Raw genomic sequence first — 21,063 nt, 5'->3', positions numbered from 1 at the left:
TAACATTGGCTGCATACTGTAAAAACACCAGTTTTCATGCCTCTGGCTCTGGCTGGGAGCCCATCTGTAGGAGTCTGCTGGAAGGGGCTCCTATAACCTAGTGAGTAGGCAACACCAGGAGAGGGGATGCTTATGGAAATCCAGCTCTACTCTGCTGCACCTTGCTCTGTGTGGTGCTGAGAGGCCACTTCCATCTGCCATTGAATCAATGTCTGGGCATGGAGAGAATCCACGGGAGGGGAGGAGAACTAGTTTAACTGTGTTTGAGAAGAATGAAGGGTAAAGCTCCACCCCATGAGGAAACTGGGGGTATTCATTCAGCAACGAATGCAGAGATTATCTGGATCAAAAAGTCTACATGAAGAAATGTACTGAAATGATTCAGAATGTTTACGCATGTGGATATAGGGCTCTAACTTCTGCCATTGAGGGGATTCGATTAAGCTGTGTTGGGTTGAACCGAGCTATGACCCGCCACGGGTCCGGGAGAAGCCGGTCCCTGCTCAAATCGAACAGTAATCTGCGGCGCTCTGTAATATTGTCAACAAGGCAGGAAGATGCATCATTCAGAAACATACAGCATCTCTTTTCCATAAAATACCCTCTGGGGAAAGGGTTCTACATGGGACCCAAAAGGGTTCTACCTGGAACCAAAAAGGGTTCTTCAAAGGGTTCTTCCATGTGGACAGCTGAAGAACCCTTTTAGGTTCTACATAGCACCTTTTTTTTCTAAGAGTGTAGTTTTCATTGGGATGTTGCCATTATTATCTGGGTGAATTGTTTACTGCGCCTACTGATGCTAGTCTGGTTGCAAGTCTCCGAAGCTAACATTTCACTCCTTTTATGGCACATGGCATATGACACAGAGTACAAGGAGTGGTATAAAAAGACTGGCAAACAGACTACACTGGTGCAACCAAATCAAAATCCCAGGACACACAGTAAAGCTATCTAGTGGCATATGTGACCAACTGGTTGCAATTAAGAGCCCTATGTGGATATTAAGGCTACTATACAGAGTTAGAGCCATATTGTTTGAGCCATGTCACATTTTTTGGATAAAACCTTAATCTATTAGACATGGATGCTTGATTTCTTTTTCTGGAAGGGGCAATATAACACAGAATTCATCCACACAATGTTGACTTGAACATAGACATGACCAGATCAGGAGACCCAGTGAGCACAGAACCAGAGCCTGGCTCGGTTTACAACTGTCACATCCTATCTCAATCCCTAGATGACTCTATCCAACCAGGAAAATGTATGGGGTCATTTCCATGGTCTAGCTCTGTAAACAGCGGCGGTAGAACCACTCTGAGGGGCCCTATGGGAAACTCAGAGATAAAAATGAGTGCTTGAGCCATGACATATAGATTTTTTAAATATGAGTACTCCAGCAAACACTAGACAAGAAACGACTGGACATAAACCCTGACTGTCCATAAGCCCTAAGTATTACTCTGTGGAGAGTTGGCAAAGAAGCTAACATTTCAGTGGAAGGGTATACATGAAACTGTTATAATGCCTAATGCATATTTACAGTATAATGATAATAAAGAGGAAACAATTACAGTTACATAAGTAACCTTTATTAAAATGCAATGGACTCGGGGGGGACGGGGGACTTACACTTTAACAGTAAGTAAATGGACATGAGGCGTAATAAACGTGATATTTAATAATTTGGTGCTTATATTTGTCCTATTTCACACATTAATACGCATGTGGGAATTGGAAATGTGTTCTTTTCATTTCCCACTCTCCCTGAGACAGCCTCGGAGAGTATGTTTTCACCTTGTCAGCTCGGTGATTCAAACTAGCGACCTTTCGGTTACTGGCCTAATGCTCTAACCGCTAGCCTACCCGCCACCCCCTTTAGTGTCATATTACAATATGTAGGTGTTGTGAAGGTCTTCAACTGTCTCAGAACACTCCCCAAAAGACCTTTAGTCATTTATAAAATTGGGGAACATGTGCATGAAGCTCTGCAATATTATAGCAAGAGTTTGCAGAAAGAAAACAACCCCATAAGTAACTATTGTAGTACAGGCCTGCCCCAGTCGTCAAAGCTCAGGGCCCTATACTGTTTGGTTGGCTCACCGTAACTTCACAACATCCTGTCAAACTCTGAGTCAAAAAAAATCCACGTTTTACATAGAATTCACTCTGTCAATACTGATTCATGAGTAGCCATATGTGTCACTGTTTTTGTACGAGCACACAGCATGGTTACGCATAAATGCGCAAGACACATTTCGGTTGAATGCATTCAGTTGTGCAACTGACTTGGTATCCCCTTTCCCTTTCCCAGAACTGTACCTGTCCATCGAGGTCGAAGGCTAGGCAGGCGATGCCGTGTGTGTGAGTGTCCTTGAGGATGGACACGGTCTGTACGGTATAGGAATCCCACACACAGATGTAAGGCTCCTTGCCCACCTGTCCTGTAGCTACCAGCACACGCTCCGGATGCAGAGCTAAACTGTAAGGAGAGAGAGAGAGAGAGATACATTCAGAGAAAGAAAAAAGCAGCGTGACAGAGAGGGGGGAAGAGAAAGAGAGAACCCAGAGAACCCAGCTGCACCCTCTAAAAAGAGACCAGTGAGATGATTCACAGTCTATAGGCCTAATGATCAGTGATTATCCCCCTCAGATAGCCTGGGTAAAAAAAGAAGGGAAAAAACACAGAGCAGAGGAAGGCCTAACGTTATCAGAGAGTGGAAGCTATTATCCTGAGTTGCCACGTTGGATCTGTGATAGGCCAAGGCAGGAACATGGTGAATCAGAATGGCAGCTTTACCCCTCCTTTCCATACTATACACTCACACAGGGCACGGCAGGAAATAGCCTACCCACTGCCCTAATTCAGGACTTCTCATCCTCTAAGCCCTGCCCTTTGCCCCCTTTACCTTTACAACATCCTCTGGGGCTCCCAAGCACAGATACTGTAGGCATCAGAAGCAGCCACTCTTTGCTCCCCCCTGCTCTCCCCCTCTTCCACCGGGGCACGCTCTACATCTAAGCAACAGCCTGCAGTCTGATGCATGTAGCATCCCCCTTCCAGCAGCTGCCAGTCACGTTCCAGGCACATCTGAATGATTCACAGGGCAATTCTTTCCCTTGCGTTGGCCTGTTATATATTTCATGCTGTGACGGAGCTTCCACCATTATAATCAGGGCACCTGTTTTGCCAACTGCACTCCACAACTTCTAATCCTGTATCTGTGTATTCAGAGAGCAGGCCAGAGATCAACCGCATCAGCATGCTGGGGGGTTTCTCTGGGAAACCAGCCTTCCCTGGGTCAGGAGTTTTTCATATTTTATTGTGACACTCAATTTGCATTTGAAATGCGCTTCAGAACTATTCTGCTCGCTCTGTCACAGCTCCGGAAATTGCTTTTTAGCCTGGTGGTGTAATTCCTCTATTCAGCCGTGGTGCTTTGTTAGCGATACAGATGTAGGATCTTAATCTGATCACTCTTTTGTTGCTGAGAATTTTCCTGCACCGCAGGAAATACAGATGAGCTTTGTGATTTACATAAATTCACTGAAAACCCACACTAACACACGGTGATATTGACAGTATTGCACTTTGGGGTATGGTAGTAGGTGTCAGGCGCACCAGTTTGAGTGTGTCAAGAACTGCAATGCTGCTGGGTTTTTCACTCTCAATTGTTTCCCGTGTGTATCAAGAATGGTCCACCATCCAAAGCACATCCAGCCAACTTGACACAACTGTGGGTAGCAATGAAGTCAATGCGGGCTAGCATCCCTGTTGAGCACTTTCGACACCTTGTCGAGTGCCCCGACGAATTGAGGCTGTTCTGAGGGCAAAAGGATTGTAAACTCAATATTAGGAAGGTGTTCCTTATGTTTTGTACACTCAGTGTAGGTCAAATTAAGATCATAAGTCTGAGATAGGCTTGAGGAACAGGGCAGGGGCTATCACACCACATCTCCACATCTCCTTCACTCACTCATGAGAGAGGTTTACTCTTTATCTCACCCCTCGCCCTCCCTGTCATCTCCCCTCCCCCCTCCAACTTCTCATCACCTCTTGTATGAATTACAAGAGAATATGATTTGTGCTCTTTGGGATAGAGGAGGAGATGAAAATGCTTTTCAAACTGTGTAAAGTCATCAGGTCAAGAGCACACTGATACCAATACCATACATTCAGCAGCTTTATTCAGTACACAGATTAAACAACGAGAAGGACATCGGATCAATGAACCTTTGTACAAACATTGCTGAGTACAAACTCTGTGCAGGTCAGAAACAGTCAAAAACCATTTGACTGTGACTCAGAATACACTCTACATTTCCTACAGAGAGGTTGCATTACTCTAGCCAAATAGCACTATGAATTTCACTGTCTTTCTACACAACAGACTCAGAGAACGCCAGCTGCAGGGACAGGGGACCTTCCTTTCTAAATCCGAGGGTAGAGAAACATCCTTATTAAGGAAATTCCAAGCAGAGGTCTGTGTTCTCCTCCGAGCAGCTGGAGAGTGTGTGGAGAGACCGGGGACCCGTCTACTTTTTCATTACCAGTGACAGTGAGGGTTGAGACAAGGGCATTAACCTCTCCTCCTCCCAACTCAACCCTGTGAAGGCAGGGCTAAGCTGGGGCACACCACATCAGTCAAGACTCAGCTCCTAGGGTCGCTCTACTAGTTAATAAAGATAGTTCATCTCTTGACTCGTAGAGTCAGTTTTTTTTCCTTACTCGATGTCCAGTCATACCTCTCTCTTGGAGTTTTCCGTTTCCTGTACTGACATAATGTGACAAACAACTACAGACAGTAAAATAGCAACAATCCTCCCAGTCCTTCCGTCACAATAACGTCACTGCTTCTATTACATTTCTATCAGCTAATGAGACTGGGAAATCTCTGGGCTGGGGGGTTCTGCAGTGCTCTGGTTTGATAAACGGCTGTTTAATGTGGCTGGCTTCCACCTGCCAAGAGCACTCGGAGTCCTGGCTGGCTGGCTGGCTGGCAGGCAGGCAGGCAGGCGTGTTGGGTTGGATAACTCTGTAGTCATAGAGGGTGGTGTTGGATGCCACTGCTATACAGATGTAGGATCTTCATTTTGTTGCTGAGAATTTTCCTGCTAAGCAAGAAATGAAAAAGTGTAGTGTATTTAAGTTTTAAAAAGGCTTCTAAAGTTAGTAATTTCCACTTTGAAATTTCAGACTTGATTTGCCCCCGCAAAAAAATACTAAAAAATAAACCCCTACAAGAATTTCCATGAATTATAATCCACATAATAATTCACATTTCATGTTGATCAAATTAAGATCCTACATCTGTACTGTTGGGAAGAGGAAGTGAATAGGGCATTTTCAGATGAAGCAATGTAAAGCCCAGGGACAGGGACAGTGGCTCAGGGACTTGGCATGGATTATGGCCCATCATCATGGTGACAGAGCCATGGCAGGAGAAACGTCATTCAGGGCCAGCCATGGAACCATTTAACTAAAGTGTTCGATCAATGGAGTCATTAGGAAAAAGGGTTTCACTGAAGCACGGTGTGCCTGCTTGCATGCGTGTGTGTTTATTTAGTTTCACAGTAAGTCTGCTAATTGTATAAATCTTAATTGATTCCTCTCAAACAAGAATTGTTGCAACTCAATTATATTGACATGGCTAATAAAGGAACAAATTATGCTCTCAAATCGGCGACTACATCAGCCTATCTTTCTTGAATCCAAGTCCCCACATTTGTAATGACTTCACTTAACAAAAAAAATCAAATACAAACATATTTGTCTCTTGATTGATAGAGTAGAAAATGCATGTTAAAGGTCTATTAAAAAGGGAGATATGATGATGTTTCACAGCCAAACACGCACACACACTCCCACACACCACTTGTCACAACATGGCTAGCTTCCAAGTCAGTTTTGATCCACACTAATGCAGCAGTCACCTTGTCTGCTCTTGTTCAGGATTATAAGGAAGTATAAGATTAGCACATTTTAAAAAGTATTTATCTTCCTTGGCTTTTAGAAAGCTTGTTTAATCTGTCCACCAATTTTACACCATGGCTGTGTTTACACAGGCAGCCCAATTCTAATATTTGTTCCCCTAATTGGTCTTTTGACCAATCAGATCAGCTCTGAAAAAGATCTGATGTGAAAAGATCTGATGTGATTGGTCAAGAGGCCAATTAGTAGAAAAAATATCAGATTTTGTCTGCCTGTGTAAACACAGCCAATGTACTGCACCTGTCTGTCTGTGGCGAGGCAGCTCCAAACTATACATAGCAAAGTGGCAAAATTTAGTTTTTCCTATTATCCTATTAATTGAGATCACAGTTTGTTATGCTATTATCTGGAACCAAGACAACACCTCAAAATGTAGTTAATCTGGATCCTTCTTTAATAAACCAACAACAAGTGTTCTTCTTTTTCTATTTCTAAAGCTTGGTGTAGTTTGGTGAAGATGCTTAATACACAGTCCAGCATTCTGGAGGATCCTAATTGGACTAGACAGACATGATCTTTAGAGTGCACAACGGCATTATCCCACCAACCTGTCAATTCTCTTGTGCAGTCATGCATCAGTCAGATCCTATGATGATCAGGATTTAATTGTGTGTGTGTGTGTGTGTGTGTGTGTGTGTGTGTGTGTGTGTGTGTGTGTGTGTGTGTGTGTGTGTGTAGGAGAAGGGGGGTCAGGATGTGCTTGAAGAGGGATAGCAGTATGGGGGGGGTTGAAAACAGCACTAACCAAGATAAGCAGCTTTGGATAATGAATGAATGGATGACTGTAGTACTAGTGTACTCATTGGGATTTTGAACAGGCATGCGCCAACCAGGATGCAGAAATGAATAGCCAAGCTGATGAGTGTGTGCTGGAAAACCATGAGCAAAAGGCTTGTCCCCAGCTATTAGCATCACAATAATAAGCTAAACCGCATGCATGACTTCACACTGACAACATGCATGTTCATGCCGTGCTTGACCGAGCATAGGTTCAACACATGTTACACACACACACACTATGCCCTGCAAACAAAAGGTATCAATAAGACGTCCCCAGAACGTCAGGAGATTGTGTCATGGTCCCCTGTTTGCTTGGATGTGTTGTTTAATATATATATATATATAGCACACCAACCCTAATAAAAGGATGACACATTACATTTCTACTGCACAACTACATCTCTATAACCTAGATACAACACAGTGCACATTCATTACCAATGAAGACTTGGGACCTCATCTTAAAAGAGCACAGCAAGCAAATGTGTCAGAGTGCACGAAAACGAGTGTGGCTGGATCAACTGTCACTGTATGAGCATACCTAAAATCTGCATCTCATCATATCAATAACAAGGACAACCCATCTGAGGTCAGAGAGAAGTGTTAGACAGATGTGTCAGACATTCCTGCTTTCAAGCTGACGCTTGCATCAAAAGAGGGAACAGCCTCACGCAAAGTCCTGCTAATAAGATAAGGGATCCAGAAGAGCTGATATAGATCGTAGAGTTGGTGAAACAGAGAAATGAGGCAAAGCGAGAGTGAGTAGGTTGCTTAGAATGGCTATAAATACTACACATCCTCAGACAGACGCAAGCAGTCCTGCTGCACCCTCTCATTGATACTATTAGAATAAAGAACATCCTGAATCAAAACAGATTTGGTGTTACATGAGAAATGAGTGAATCCAAGTGCACATGGTTTACATATGGACATGGACACAGAGCAGAGAGTAGGGACGATTAGGAAGGTAGAGAGAACGAGAGAGGAAGAATTACAGCAAGACAGACAGAGAGAAAACAAGTAACAGTGGTTCATTTTTTTAAACTTAATTTAGGCTGGGGGTCAAGCTGATGTAATGGGGTAATATTCAACAAATATTCATATTATACACAGTTGAAGTCGGAAGTTTACATACACTTAGGTTGGAGTCATTAAAACTGGTTTTTCAACCACTCCACAAATTTCTTGTTAACAAACTATAGTTTTGGCAAGTCGGTTCGGACATCTACTTTGTGCATGACAAGTAATTTTTCCAAAAATGGTTTACAGACAGATTATTTCACTTATAATTCACTGTATCAATTCCAGTGGGTCAGAAGTTTACATACACTAAGTTGACTGTGCCTTTAAACAGCTTGGAAAACTCCAGAAAAGTATGTCATGGCTTTAGAAGCTTCTGATAGGCTAATTGACATTATTTGAGTCAATTGGAGGTGTACCTGTGGCTGTATTTCAAGGCCTACCTTCAAAATCGGCGCCTCTTTGCTTGACATCATGGGAAAATCTAAAGAAATCAGTCAAGACCTCAGAAAGAAAATTGTAGACCTCCACAAGTCTGGTTCAACCTTGGGAGCAATTTCCAAACGCCTGAAGGTACCACGTTCATCTGTACAAACAATAGAACGCAAGTATAAACACCATGGGACCACGCAGCCGTCATACCGCTCAGGAAGAAGACGCGTTCTGTCTCCTAGAGATGAACCTACTTTGGTGCGAAAAGTGCAAATCAATCCCAGAACAGCAGCAAAGGACCCTGTGAAGATGCTAGAGGAAACAGGTACAAAGTATCTATATCCACAGTAAAACGAGTCCTATATCGACATAACCTGAAAGGCCACTCAGCAAGGAAGAAGCCACTGTTCCAAAACCGCCATAAAAATGCCAGACTACGGTTTGCAACTGCACATGGGGACAAAGATCGTACTTTTTGGAGAAATGTCCTCTGGTCTGATGAAACAAAAATAGAACTGTTTGGCCATAATGACCATCATATGTTTGGAAGAAAAGGGGGAGGCTTGCAAGCCGAAGAACCCCATCCCAACCGTGAAGCACGGGGGTGGCAGCATAATGTTGTGGGGGTGCTTTGCTGCAGGAGGGTCTGGTGCACTTCACAAAATAGATGGCATCGTGAGGAGGAAAATTTGGTGGATATAGTGAAGCAACATCTCAAGACATCAGTCAGGAAGTTAAAGCTTGGTCGCAAATGGGTCTTCTAAATGGATAATGACCCCAAGCATACTTCCAAAGTTGTGGCAAAATGGCTTAAGGACAACACAGTCAAGGTATTGGAGTGGCCATCACAAAGCCCTGACCTCAATCCTATAGAAAATTTGTGGGCAGAACTGAAAAAGTGTGTGCGTGCAAGGAGGCCTACAAACCTGACTCAGTTACACCAGCTCTGTCAGGAGGAATGGGCCAAAATTCACCCAACTTATTGTGGGAAGCTTGTGGAAGGCTACCCGAAACGTTTGACCCAAGTTAAACAATTTAAAGGCAATGCTACCAAATACTAATTGAGTGTATGTAAACTTCTGACCCACTAAGAATGTGATGAAAGAAATAAAAGCTGAAATAAATCATTCTCTCTGATATTATTCTGACATTTCACATTCTTAAAATAAAGTGGTGATCCTATCTAACCTAAGACAGGGAATTTTTACTAGGATTAAATGTCTTCCGACTTCAACTGTGTACACATCACATACCTGACTCCATTTTAAGGATATGCATATTATTGGTACCATTTGAAAAGAAACACTGAGGTTTGTGGAAATGTGGACTACAGGTAAAGGAGGGTCGAACACGCCCCCATTCTCATCGACGGGGCTGTAGTGGAGCGGGTCGAGAGTTTCAAGTTCCTTGGTGTCCACATCACCAACAAACTATCATGGTCCAAACACACCAAGATAGTCGTGAAGAGGGCACGACAACACCTTTTTCCCCTCAGGAGACAGTAAAGAAAAATTAAAAATGTATCTTACCTTTATTTAACTAGGCAAGTCAGTTAAGAACAAATTCTTATTTTCAATGACGGCCTAGGAACAGTGGGTTAATTGCCTTGTTCAGGGGCAGAACAACAGATTTGTACCTTGTCAGCTCGGGAATTTGAACTTGCAACCTTTACGGTTACTAGCCCTACGCTCTAACCACTAGGCTACCCTGCTGCCCCAAGATTTGGCATGGGTCCCCAGATCCTCAAAAAGTTCTACAGCTGCACCATCAAGAACATCCTGACCGGTTGCATCACCACCTGGTATGGCAACTGCTCGGCATCCGACCGCAAGGCACTGCAGAGGGTAGTGCATACGGCCCAGTACATCACTGGGGCCAAGCTTCCTGCCATCCAGGACCTATATACTAGGCGGTGTCAGAGGAAGGCCCAAAAAAATTGGCAAAGACCCCAGTCACCCAAGTCAGAGACTGTTCTCTCTGCTACCGCATAGCAGAGAGTACAGTACAGTAAAATACATAGCAAGCGGTACCGGAGCACCAAGTCTAGGTCGAAAAGGCTCCTTAACAGCTTCTACCCCCAAGCCATAAGACTACTGAACAATTAATCAAATGGCCACCCGGATTATTTACATTGAACCCCCCCTTTTGTTTTTACACTGCTGCTGCTCGCTGTTTATTATCTATGCATAGTCACTTTACCCCTACCTACATTTACAAATTACCTCGACTAACCTGTACCCGCGTACATTGACTCAGTACCGGTACCCCCTGTATATAGCCTCATTATTGTTTTTTAGTGTTCTTTTTTTTTACTTTAGTTTATTTAGTAAATATTTTCTTTACTATATTGTCTTAAAACGACATTGTTGGTTAAGGGCTTGTAAGTAAGAAATTACTTTTTTTCCCCAGAGATCACTTTATATACAGTTTCAGTTTGTCACAACATACATAGTCACTACTCTTTATGTATATGATCCACATCTTTTGGTATTCTGCCACTTATTGTTTCCTAATCTTACTTCTAGCCTGTCTACGAACATCTTTACTTGGTTTCTCTTCCCCTTCTTGGCACATACTTCAGGGCATAGATTATATTGGTGGCGTAACCATAGCAACGACACAAAAAAGAATACAGACATTCATTCATAATGTAGGTGCATGTCCAAGGACACCCACAGGACTAGGCAAAGGCCTCCCTCAAGCCCACAATTGCCCAGTCACACACACATACACACACACACACAAGGGCCTCCCCCCAAGCCCACACTGATTGTGCTCACCACTCCGAGACGCACAACACATGCACCGGAAAATCCCTCATAGAAACAAACCCATTCTTCAGTAAGAAGGCCCTCTAACATCCGCCTGAATTGCCCTAGAGGAACCAACTTGAAAGAGTTTTGGAGATCATTCCACATGAGAAGCACAAAAAAAATAAAAGCAGATTTACCTAACTCGGTGGAGATTGAAGGCATCTCCAGGGTTAGCCATCCCTGAGTCTGGGTCTGGTAACTTACACATCTGAAGGTTAACAATGAGGTAAGGTATGGCGGAGGTTTATGCAAGTGGGCTTATAGACAAAAAATAATGCAATGCATCGATCTACGAGACTTAATGGAGGGCCAACCTACTTTCTGATATAAAATGCAATGATGTGTACTGAACCGATCGCCCATAATAAAGTGCAATGCGCTGTGATAAACTGCATCCAATGGCTTCAATACAGAGGCAACTGCATTCAAATAGACCAGTGGTCACCAACCCTTTCTGAGTCAAGATCACTTTCGCATTCAAAAAGCAAGCCGGGATCTACCGCTACAAAATGTTTTTTTACATGACTTAAAAACATTAACCTAATAAAAACAGTTCTGTAGGAATGAGGTTTGCGCAGTAGGCCTAATACATTATCACAGCATATTGGCTATATGACTGGCCTGCCAATATTGTTCTTCTCAGACCATATTAGCTTTGACAACAAAATAGATCAGTTGGTGTAGCACTTACAAGGCACAGCTGAGCATAAATTGAAATAATTTGCTTTTTTATTTGATTGGACTGATGGTACCTGCATATGATGGTAATGGTGTTTTCAAGACAACTGGGAACTCCGCAAAAACAAGATCAAATCATGACGTCAGTGAACTTCAGGTCGGAAAGTCGGAGCTCTAGAAATATGCCCTAGTTTCCGAGTTCGATGACCGTTCAAAAATATTTTCCCCAGTCTGATATCGTTTTTTCAGAGTTCCCAGTAGTCGTGAACGCATTGAAGTCGGAGATTTTTGAGTTCCCAGTTGTTTTGAACACGGCATTGGTCTCAGCGGAGGGAGGGACAGAGCTGCACAGGGTCCGCCTCTCACGGTCCCTGCTCTGTCCTTTCTTTCCTCCGATGAGACTGACCAGAGAGAAGACAGTCTTCCACCTGATGGCGAAACTCGAGTCGCACCGCATCTACCCCAGGCACACATTCATGTTGTTCCTATGACCAGAAAACATGAAATAGGCATACTCTTCGATATTAAAATAGACACGACCAGTTGCTAATAATAATACGAATGCTTGGCTAGTCATTAATTGCAGCTGCAGCGCGAATGGAAGTAGAGAGAAGCGTATTTTGTAATAGTGTTGAATAAAAACAGCGTTGACAGTGCTGAATAAAACTTAAACATGAACTCACTCATAAAAACAGCAGTTATTTGCTATATTATCGATATAATATACATTATCTATATCTGTATTATTGTGTCTGGTCATGGTTTTAAAAGTCATGAAATCTCACCTAGGTTAGTACCAAACTTTGCTGTAGCCACTGTCGTGGAAGCTGTAAATAGGCACAGTGATTTGAGCTATCCATTTGGCCAGCACACTTTACAGACAAATGTAATGTTTCAAAATGGGAACACTAACTATCCGGTGCGCAGGGTTACCGCCAACAGCTCAACACGTAGAAAATGCCTTTATCGTTGGCTTTTCTATAAAAATGTTTGGTGATCGCCATAGTCAATAACCAGAATGAATAATGAGTGAATTTGTCTACTGCGGCTGGCTGACGTCACGAAAATGTTGCATGCGCATCGATGTGGCTGGAAGTCTTGCATCGTTATGATTCTGAACGGCCACACAGCTAGTGACAATGACAAGAAGCTGCCATGTGGGGGGTCGTACGTGGCTCGTTTCAGCTCATTGTGTCTTGTTATGGATAGATACCATGTCTTGTTTTGAGGAGTTTTGACTGATGTCATGTCTATGCTAATATGTCCAAAAATGTGCTAGCTTGCTAACCAACAACTGTAACGATGTATTTCAAATCAAACGTTATTTGACACAGGTGTAAACTAACAGTGACATGCTTTCTTACTGGCCCTTCCCAACAAGGCAGAGTAAAAAAATATAAAAAAAATATTTAAAAAAAAATTATAACACGAGGAATAAATCGGAAATGACTAACTATAACTTTGTTATACAGGGGGTACCTGTATCTAGTCGATGTGCAGGGGTATGAGGTAGATATGTACATATGGGTAGAGGTTAAGTGACTAGGCAACAGGATATATAATAAGCAGGAGCAGCATATGTGATGTCAAAAGAGTTAGTGCAAAGGATGGTCAATGAGGATAGTCCGGGCAGATCGTCCGACAGAAAATACTTATACTGTAGTTACTGTAAACTAGAGGACAGAAAACACATACTGTAGTTTCTGCAGACAGAAAACACTTATACTGTAGTCTATTATTATTTTTATTTAACCATTATGTAACTAGGAAAGTCAGTTAAGAACAAATTCTTATTTATAATGACGGCCTACACCGGCCAAACCCGGACAACACTGGGCCAATTGTGCGCTGCCCTATGGGACTCCCAATCACGGGCGGTTGTGATACAGCCTGGATTCAAACCAGGGTGACTATAGTGACACCTCAAGCACTGAGATGCAGTGCCTTAGGCCGCTGCGCCACTCGGTAGCCCAGAAAACCCTTATACTGTAGTTACTGTAGACTAGAGGACAGAAAACACATACTGTTGTCATGACTTGACTTTAACATTAATCTGAAGACTTATTTATCTAGTTACCTAAATAGGTTTAATTGTTAACCGATTAAATTAATCATGTAACAATTAACTCATTAGGATCTGGGGCACTACGAGAGCAGTTCTTTAAAGAGTTACCATCTCCTGAATTAAACTCTAAAGGTCTCTAACTATCACATCTATAAACAGTCAACTTATTAATCATAACCTTGTATCATCATTCTGAACAGTCGTAACTTCCTTGCATCTGCAAAAACCTGAGTCTTACTTATGATTCAGTACTACACAAATTGGTTTAATTATTTATTTACTAGCTAATTAAATGGTAACACAGGATAAACATACACACTTAATACATTAGAAACAGGTCCCTAGCGGACTGATACAATATGGCTGCTTGTTACAAAAGACATGGTGAGGGCGAAAGAGGGACAGAGACACTTAACGTTGGTACATTTAGAAACTACTCTCACTTATGTGACACACACAGTGGTCTCCCGAGTGACGCACTGATCTAAGACTGCATCTCGGTGCAAGAGGCGTCACTGCAGTACCTGGTTCGAATCCAGGCTGCATCACATCCGGCTGTGAGTGGGAGTCCCATATGGCGGCATATAATTGGCCCAGCGTCGCCGGGGTAGGCCGTCATTGTAAATAAGAATTTGTTCTTAACTGACTTGCCTAGTTACATAAAAGGTAAAATAAAAATAATCTTATACTTGCACACGAACCGCTGCCTGCTTGGAGTAAGAAATCATGAATGTATTTACATGAAATGCCTTGGTTCGCCGTGTATCTCTCTCGGAACCGGGCTGCTTTGGAAAGGGGGTTGGTCCTTTTTGCGGCACGCTTGTAAGCCTTTGATTGTCCAAAAGGGAGTCTCCTCTGCAGTTGTCCAGTATCCGGTGTTTTGTCGCGTAATCCTGAACAGAACTACAGAGTTTATTCTCCATCCATTCGCTCTGGAAGATGCTTCTTTGAAGATAGGCTAACCAGCCGTGTTGATGGTTCCCAGTGAGAGTAGCATAATATGATGGTTTGAACAGAGTAGTAGAATGGTCCCACTTAAATTAACTTTCAAAGATACTTTACTTAGGACAGCTAATCAGCCGTACCAGTGATTGTCCGGGAGGTGAGTTCATCATTTCTACCTCGTGTTGAGATTCAGAGTTCAGACCACTTTAAACGTAAGCTGCAACTCTACGTCTCTCTGGTCTGATGTGTTTTTTTCTTAACCCATCATTTTATGAAATTTGTTCAAAAGGGGCGGTTCCGTCAGGCTGACACGCTCTCTGACCTCACTCTGGGGCGTGACTTGTCACTGTGAAAAGCTTATGTAAAACAATTATCTCTTATAGCTTCAGAAATCACATCCCTCTCTTAACAAAAACAGTTTCATAATATTTCATGCACAATGCATAGGATGGACACTTCATACATGTAATGGGTTTACTTTCCAAGTTACAGTATTTCCTCTATAACATTTTTAATGACATCACAAAATAACAAAGAAAATGACATGAGTGTTCTATAGATCGCCTCTGACCATTCCCCACGTTCTATGTTAGAAATATTGTTCCAGTATTCGCTTTTGAACGTGTTAGAGTTTCAGCGGGAAAAGGTCTGTTGAAACAAAGGACATTCCTTCTGTCCTTGGGTGAACCTTGGAGAGGGAGAGCTGAATGTTCTCTCCTTGATTTACAACAGGGCGTGTGAGAGGGGGTCAGAGTGAAGTTATTCATTGCGAACCTGATCTGACCTAATTGGATTCTTGTAGACAGTCATGACACTGTAGTGGAGTGGATAGACAAGACAGTACCACAAAGTACAATGCTGGGCGCGACTCAGTGAGAATGAACAGGTCCTAGTCAGTCCAATGAAATGGCCTTTCATTCATGTTCCTAACCTGGCCATTAACTAGCTCTCCTCAGGCAGTCAGACAGTCCGAGGGTCAGTCAGTCAGACTGGAAGACTGGCAAACCGAGAACGCCACAGGGCAAGATAACATCAGAAGGGTGATATGAGGATAGGAATGAATTCATCCAGCACACAAAACACTAACAAATCTAAACATAGTTACAAGACAAAGAAACTGAAGAACTGAATAAAGTCTGACTGACTGAATAAAACACAGACTGACTCTAAGAAATGAAAGTTAGACTCCATTCACTGTCGAGAGCTTTCTCTGTGGCTGTTTCTTCGTAGAAAATGTAATCACAGCACAGTGAGGAGGGAGACGACTGCACCTCCCACTGCTATTTGAGGCGGCTGCATCTTTTTCACATGACTTTGTGCAACGTGAGCGAGAGCTGCCCGCCAAACAGCTGCAGTTCTGTCTTCTGTGTCTACTCCGCACTGCTTCCCCTGAGCCCTACCTCTGAGGTAATCTAAACAGTAATCTGCGCACCACAAGACTGTATTAGCTCACCAAGCTAAAGTCTAAGCATGGAGAGCCAACACAAGTCCTCAGGTCTCAAACAAGGCCACTCATGGCATGAGCTTCACTGAACTACCTCCACTACACATATGCTTCTGATACAGTACCAGTCAAAAGTTTGGACACACCTACTCATTCATGGGTTTTTTCTTATTTTTTACATTGTAGAATAATAGTGAAATCATCCAAATTTTAAATAACACATATGGAATCATGTAGTAACCAAAAAAGTGTTAAACAAATCTAAATATATTTTATATTTGAGATTCTTCAAAGTAGCCAACCTTCACCTTGACTGCTTTGCACACTCTTGGCTTCATGAGGAATGATTTTGCAACAATCTTGAAGTAGTTCTCACATATGCTGAGCACATGTTGGCTGCTTTTCCTTCACTCTGCGGTTCAACTCATCCAAAACCATCTCAATTGGGTTGAGGTCAGGTGATTGTGGAGGCCAGGTTATCTGATGCAGCACCATCACTGTCCTTGGTCAAATAGCCCTTACACAGCCTGGAGGTGTGTTTTGGGTCATTGTCCTGTTGAAAAACGAATGACTGTTCTACAAGGCGCAAACCAGATGGGGATGGCGTATTGCTGCAGAATGCTGTGGTAGCCATGCTGGTTAAGTGTGCCTTGAATTCTAAATAAATCACAGACAGTGTCACCAGCAAAGCACCCCCACACCTCCTCCTCCATGCTTCATGGTGGGAATCACACATGTGGAGATCATCCATTCACCTACTCTGCGTCTCACGAAGACACGGCGGTAAGAACTAAAAATCTTAAATTTGGACTCATTAGACCAAAGGACAGATTTCCACCATTCTAATGTCCATTGCTCGTGTTTCTTGGCCCAAAGCAAGTCTCTTCTTCTTATTGGTGTCCTTTAGTAGTGGTTTCTTTGCAGCACTTCAACCATGAAGGCCTGATTCACGCAGTCACCTCTGAACAGTTGATGTGTCTATTACTTGAACTCTGTGAAGCATTTATTTGGGCTGCAATCTGAGGTGCAGTTAACTCTAATGAACTCCTCTGCAGCAGAGGTAACTGGGTCTTCCTTTCCTGTGGAGGTCCAGTTTCATCATAGCGCTTGATGGTTTTTGTGACTGCACTTGAAGAAACCTTCAAAGTTCTTGACATATTCTGAATTGACTGATCTTCATGTCTTAAAGTAATGATGGACTGTTGTTTCTCTTTGCTTATTTGAGCCGTTCTTGCCATAATATGGACTTTTACCAAATAGGGCTATCTTCTGTATACCACCCCTTTATTTATTTGAACCTTTATTTAACTGGGCAAGTCAGTTAAGAACAAATTCTTATTTACAATGACGGCCTACCCCAGACGATGCTGGGCCATTTTGCGCACCACCCTATGGGACTCCCAATCATGGCCGGTTGTGATACAGCATGGAATCGAACCAGGGTCTGTAGTGACGCCTCTAGCACTGAGATGCAGTGCCTTAGACCGCTGCACCACTCGGGAGCCCTACCTTGTCACAACACAACTGATTGGCTCAAACGCATTAAGAAGGAAATAAATTCCACAAATTAACAAGACACACCTGTTAATTGAAATGCATTCCAGGTGACTACCTCACGAAGCTAGTTGAGAGAATGCCAAGAGTGTGCAAAGCTGTCATCAAGGCAAAGGATGGCTACTTTGAAGAATCTCAAATATAAAATATACACTACCGTTCAAAAGTTTGGGGTCACTTAGAAATGTCCTTGTTTTTGAAAGAAAAGCACATTTTTTGTCCATTAAAATAACATTGATCAGAAATACAGTGTAGACATTGTTAATGTTGTAAATGACTAAAACTGGCCTTTAGACTAGTTGAGTATCTGGAGCATAGTAAAAATAAAGAAAAACCCTTGAATGTGTGTCCAAACTTTTGACTGGTACTGTATGTCCAGGAGATGGATCGCCTCCTCACGGCATTTGAACTGAAGCACTTCCCACAGAAGTTAAGGCAATGCAAGGTCTGTCTCTCTGTTGACCAATTAATAATGGATCAACTCAACAGCTGACTAACAATATAAATCCAAGTAATTTCTAGTCTAGGCCAACAACACAGCCACTGAAGCAGTGGATACAGGTCATTCAGTACAATGAATCATTGTATGGCGCAAGCTGCTGCAATTTGTCCCCTAGAAGTGAAAGAGGGGTAATCTCCATAGACCAAATTATAATAAAGGATCTTCCTCCCATTGATGTGAATGATTGGAACGATCACATAAATGTGGGTCTCTGTGTCAATTCAAGTTTACCTGACCCACCACCAGAAATATCTCTGTGGGAATCACAGACTACAGCTTTTCAAATATTCCCTGAAGGTCCTGGAATGTTTCAAGTCCATTTATCCAGTTGGGCTCCCGAGTGGCGCAGCGGTCTAAGGCACTGCATCTCAGTGCTAGAGGCGTCATTACAGACCCTGGTTTGATTCCAGGCTGTATCACAACTGGCCGCGATTGGGAGACCCATGGGGCGGCGCACAATTGGTCCAGTGTCATCCGGGTTAGGGTTTGGCCGGGGTAAGCTGTCATTATAAATAAGAATTTGTTCTTAACTGACTTGCCTAGTTAAATAATGGTTAAATAAACTTTAAAAAGATGGATCACTGCAACCTGGTCTCAGAGCATTTCGTATTATTCTGTATGTAAATCTGAGACACTCCATTTAGTATGATATGTTACATTTCGTATTGTTACATAAGACAGATGGTTATGACAGGTGGATGGGTGGTTGTATAACGTCAACGTCTCGCAACCCAAAGGCTGTGAGTTCGAATCTCATCACGGACAACATTAGAATTTTAGCTAATTAGAAACTTTTCAACTACTTACTACTTTGCAACTACTTAGCATGTTAGCTAACCCTTCCCCTAACTCTTTTAGCTAACCCTTCACCCAACCTTAAGCTTTTTAGCTAACTCCTAAACTTAACCCTAACCCTTAGCCTAGCTAGAATTCGTAACATAGCATACGTTTTGTAAATTCGAAACGTATCAGACATTTCGCAAATACGTAACATATTGTACATTTTGCAAATTCTTGTTACATATAAAAAACAAATTGTAGTATGTATCATATCATACTAATGGAGTCTTGCAGATTTACATACAGAATAATACGAAATGCTCTGTGACCAGGTTGCTCAAAATCCTTTGATAAAATGTCTCACCTTTTCCTCCTGAAAAAAACAACGGTATCAGAGATATGATACAGCAACTGCATCCTTCAAGACAACTAACACGTTCAAATCATTACTCCCTCCCCAAAGCCTCTACTTTGATTAAAGTCGCTCAGTAGGTGCTGAAACGAAAGCTACTTTTAATGGAAGTGGCTGTCCATCCAGTAGGTGCTGAAAGAGGTTAGTTAGCTCACAAGTTAGGCCTCAGTCTGATATTTTCACAAACTATATAATTTTCACTCTTTGAAACTGTATAACGTTAGTCACATATTACAACTCATAACCTCGATTCAATAGAGACTTAGGCAAAGTATCTCCTCGCCAGAAATATAAACTTGACAATTTGTGTTTTTTGTTGGCCATGTCGTCCCGTTTTATTTTTAATCTCGGCATATCTGTGAACGAATGAGTTTCTGCAAGTGGGATTACCTGATTATGTCATCGTTGTGTCCCAAGTAAAATTTTTGCTTGTGTTCCCGTGTGTTGTACACTACTCCCACACCAGCAACGAAGTAGACAATTTCCTTGGCCGCTGTGTAGTACAGGTTGTTGCGGCACTGATGTCCACGATACCCGTAAACCCACTCTAGTCGCAGGTGACAATTCGGAGCGGTCCTGTCAGCCATGTCCGTATTTATTTTTTGTCGAGAGTTTTTGATATTTCTTCATTCACCAAGACGGATTTCATTCAATCCCGTATCCCTTAGTTCCACTGGAAATGCATCGTATCCGGTACAAGTGGTAACAGCGGGCATTCGAGTGCCATGTGCATAATAGTCTAACTGAGTCTAGTTTTACTTCGAGATTATATGCTTATCTTTAATTCAAAATGGTTAACTATGCCGTCCTTTTCATAGTGAAAACCATATATCTACCTCTACTTCAGCCTTAGGCTAGCTGCCCCTCTTGAGAGTCGAGGCAGGTCGAAGCTCTTGTCAAATCCTATAAAGATGGAGTTTTCGCGTTTATTTACAAGCACCGCCCCCAAATGTTATCTACATTGGTGATAGATCAACAATCTGTCCAATCACATCCCCAAATATCTATTTAGCGTTTGAAGGGATGTTCACGGACCAATGGCAATCATTATAATTGGACATGAACGTCCTCCCATAAAGAATGTGCTCTAACCCATGGTCTGAAATCAATGACAGGAAGATTTTGACAGCTGTCAATCCAAGTATATGGTGTCACCGTTTAATATTTTACCCCATTGCACATTTCTTCAACATTCTGCAGTAGTTTTTCTATCCATGCAAAGGCTCTATCCCACGGAAAGTAGGTATACTTATATGTTTCAGAGACTATATAAATGCTGTTGAAAGTGACATTCAAAACATTAACTGTATAACTACAGCTAATACACCAACTGGATTCTTTTTTGAGAAAACACGCATTCAGGTTCACATTATGATACTTTTGCCTCCCATCCTCCCAGCTTCTACTTTAAATAAAGTCGTTGTCTACTCAGTTGGTGCTGAAATAAAGGTCACATAATTTAGCGAATGAAACTTGGAATACAAAACAAAAGCGCTCGAAAGGTTTGAGGAAACCCATTGATCATGCTTCACTTCAGAGAATACTATTTGTTCTCGCGGTAAATACCCCAAAAAATCAATGTACCGGGTGGGAAGAGTTCGTACTATAATGGATGGGATGGTCCTAAAAGCAGTGCCAGTGCACAC

The 21,063-nt window shown here is 42.4% G+C and overlaps 1 protein-coding gene across 1 annotated transcript in view; it reads right to left on the bottom strand.

The window, feature by feature from the left end:
* Positions 1–20,328, bottom strand: part of LOC106611036 (echinoderm microtubule-associated protein-like 5) — a 58,486-nt gene extending 38,158 nt beyond the window's left edge. The window contains exons 1-2 of the mRNA XM_082955666.1: positions 19,808–20,328; positions 2,323–2,482 (exon numbers count right to left, since the gene is read on the bottom strand). Coding sequence (XP_082811792.1) covers positions 2,323–2,482; positions 19,808–20,004 — 357 coding nt within the window. The 5' untranslated portion in view covers positions 20,005–20,328. The remainder of the gene's footprint in view (positions 1–2,322; positions 2,483–19,807) is intronic.
* Between the last annotated feature and the right edge of the window lie 735 nt (positions 20,329–21,063).

The sequence above is a fragment of the Salmo salar genome, chromosome 09, assembly GCF_965601325.2.
Source record: "Salmo salar chromosome 09, fSalSal1, whole genome shotgun sequence".
NCBI lineage: Eukaryota > Metazoa > Chordata > Actinopteri > Salmoniformes > Salmonidae > Salmo > Salmo salar.
Note: the sequence above shows the minus strand (reverse complement) of the source record. Positions and strands in the feature narration are given on the sequence as shown.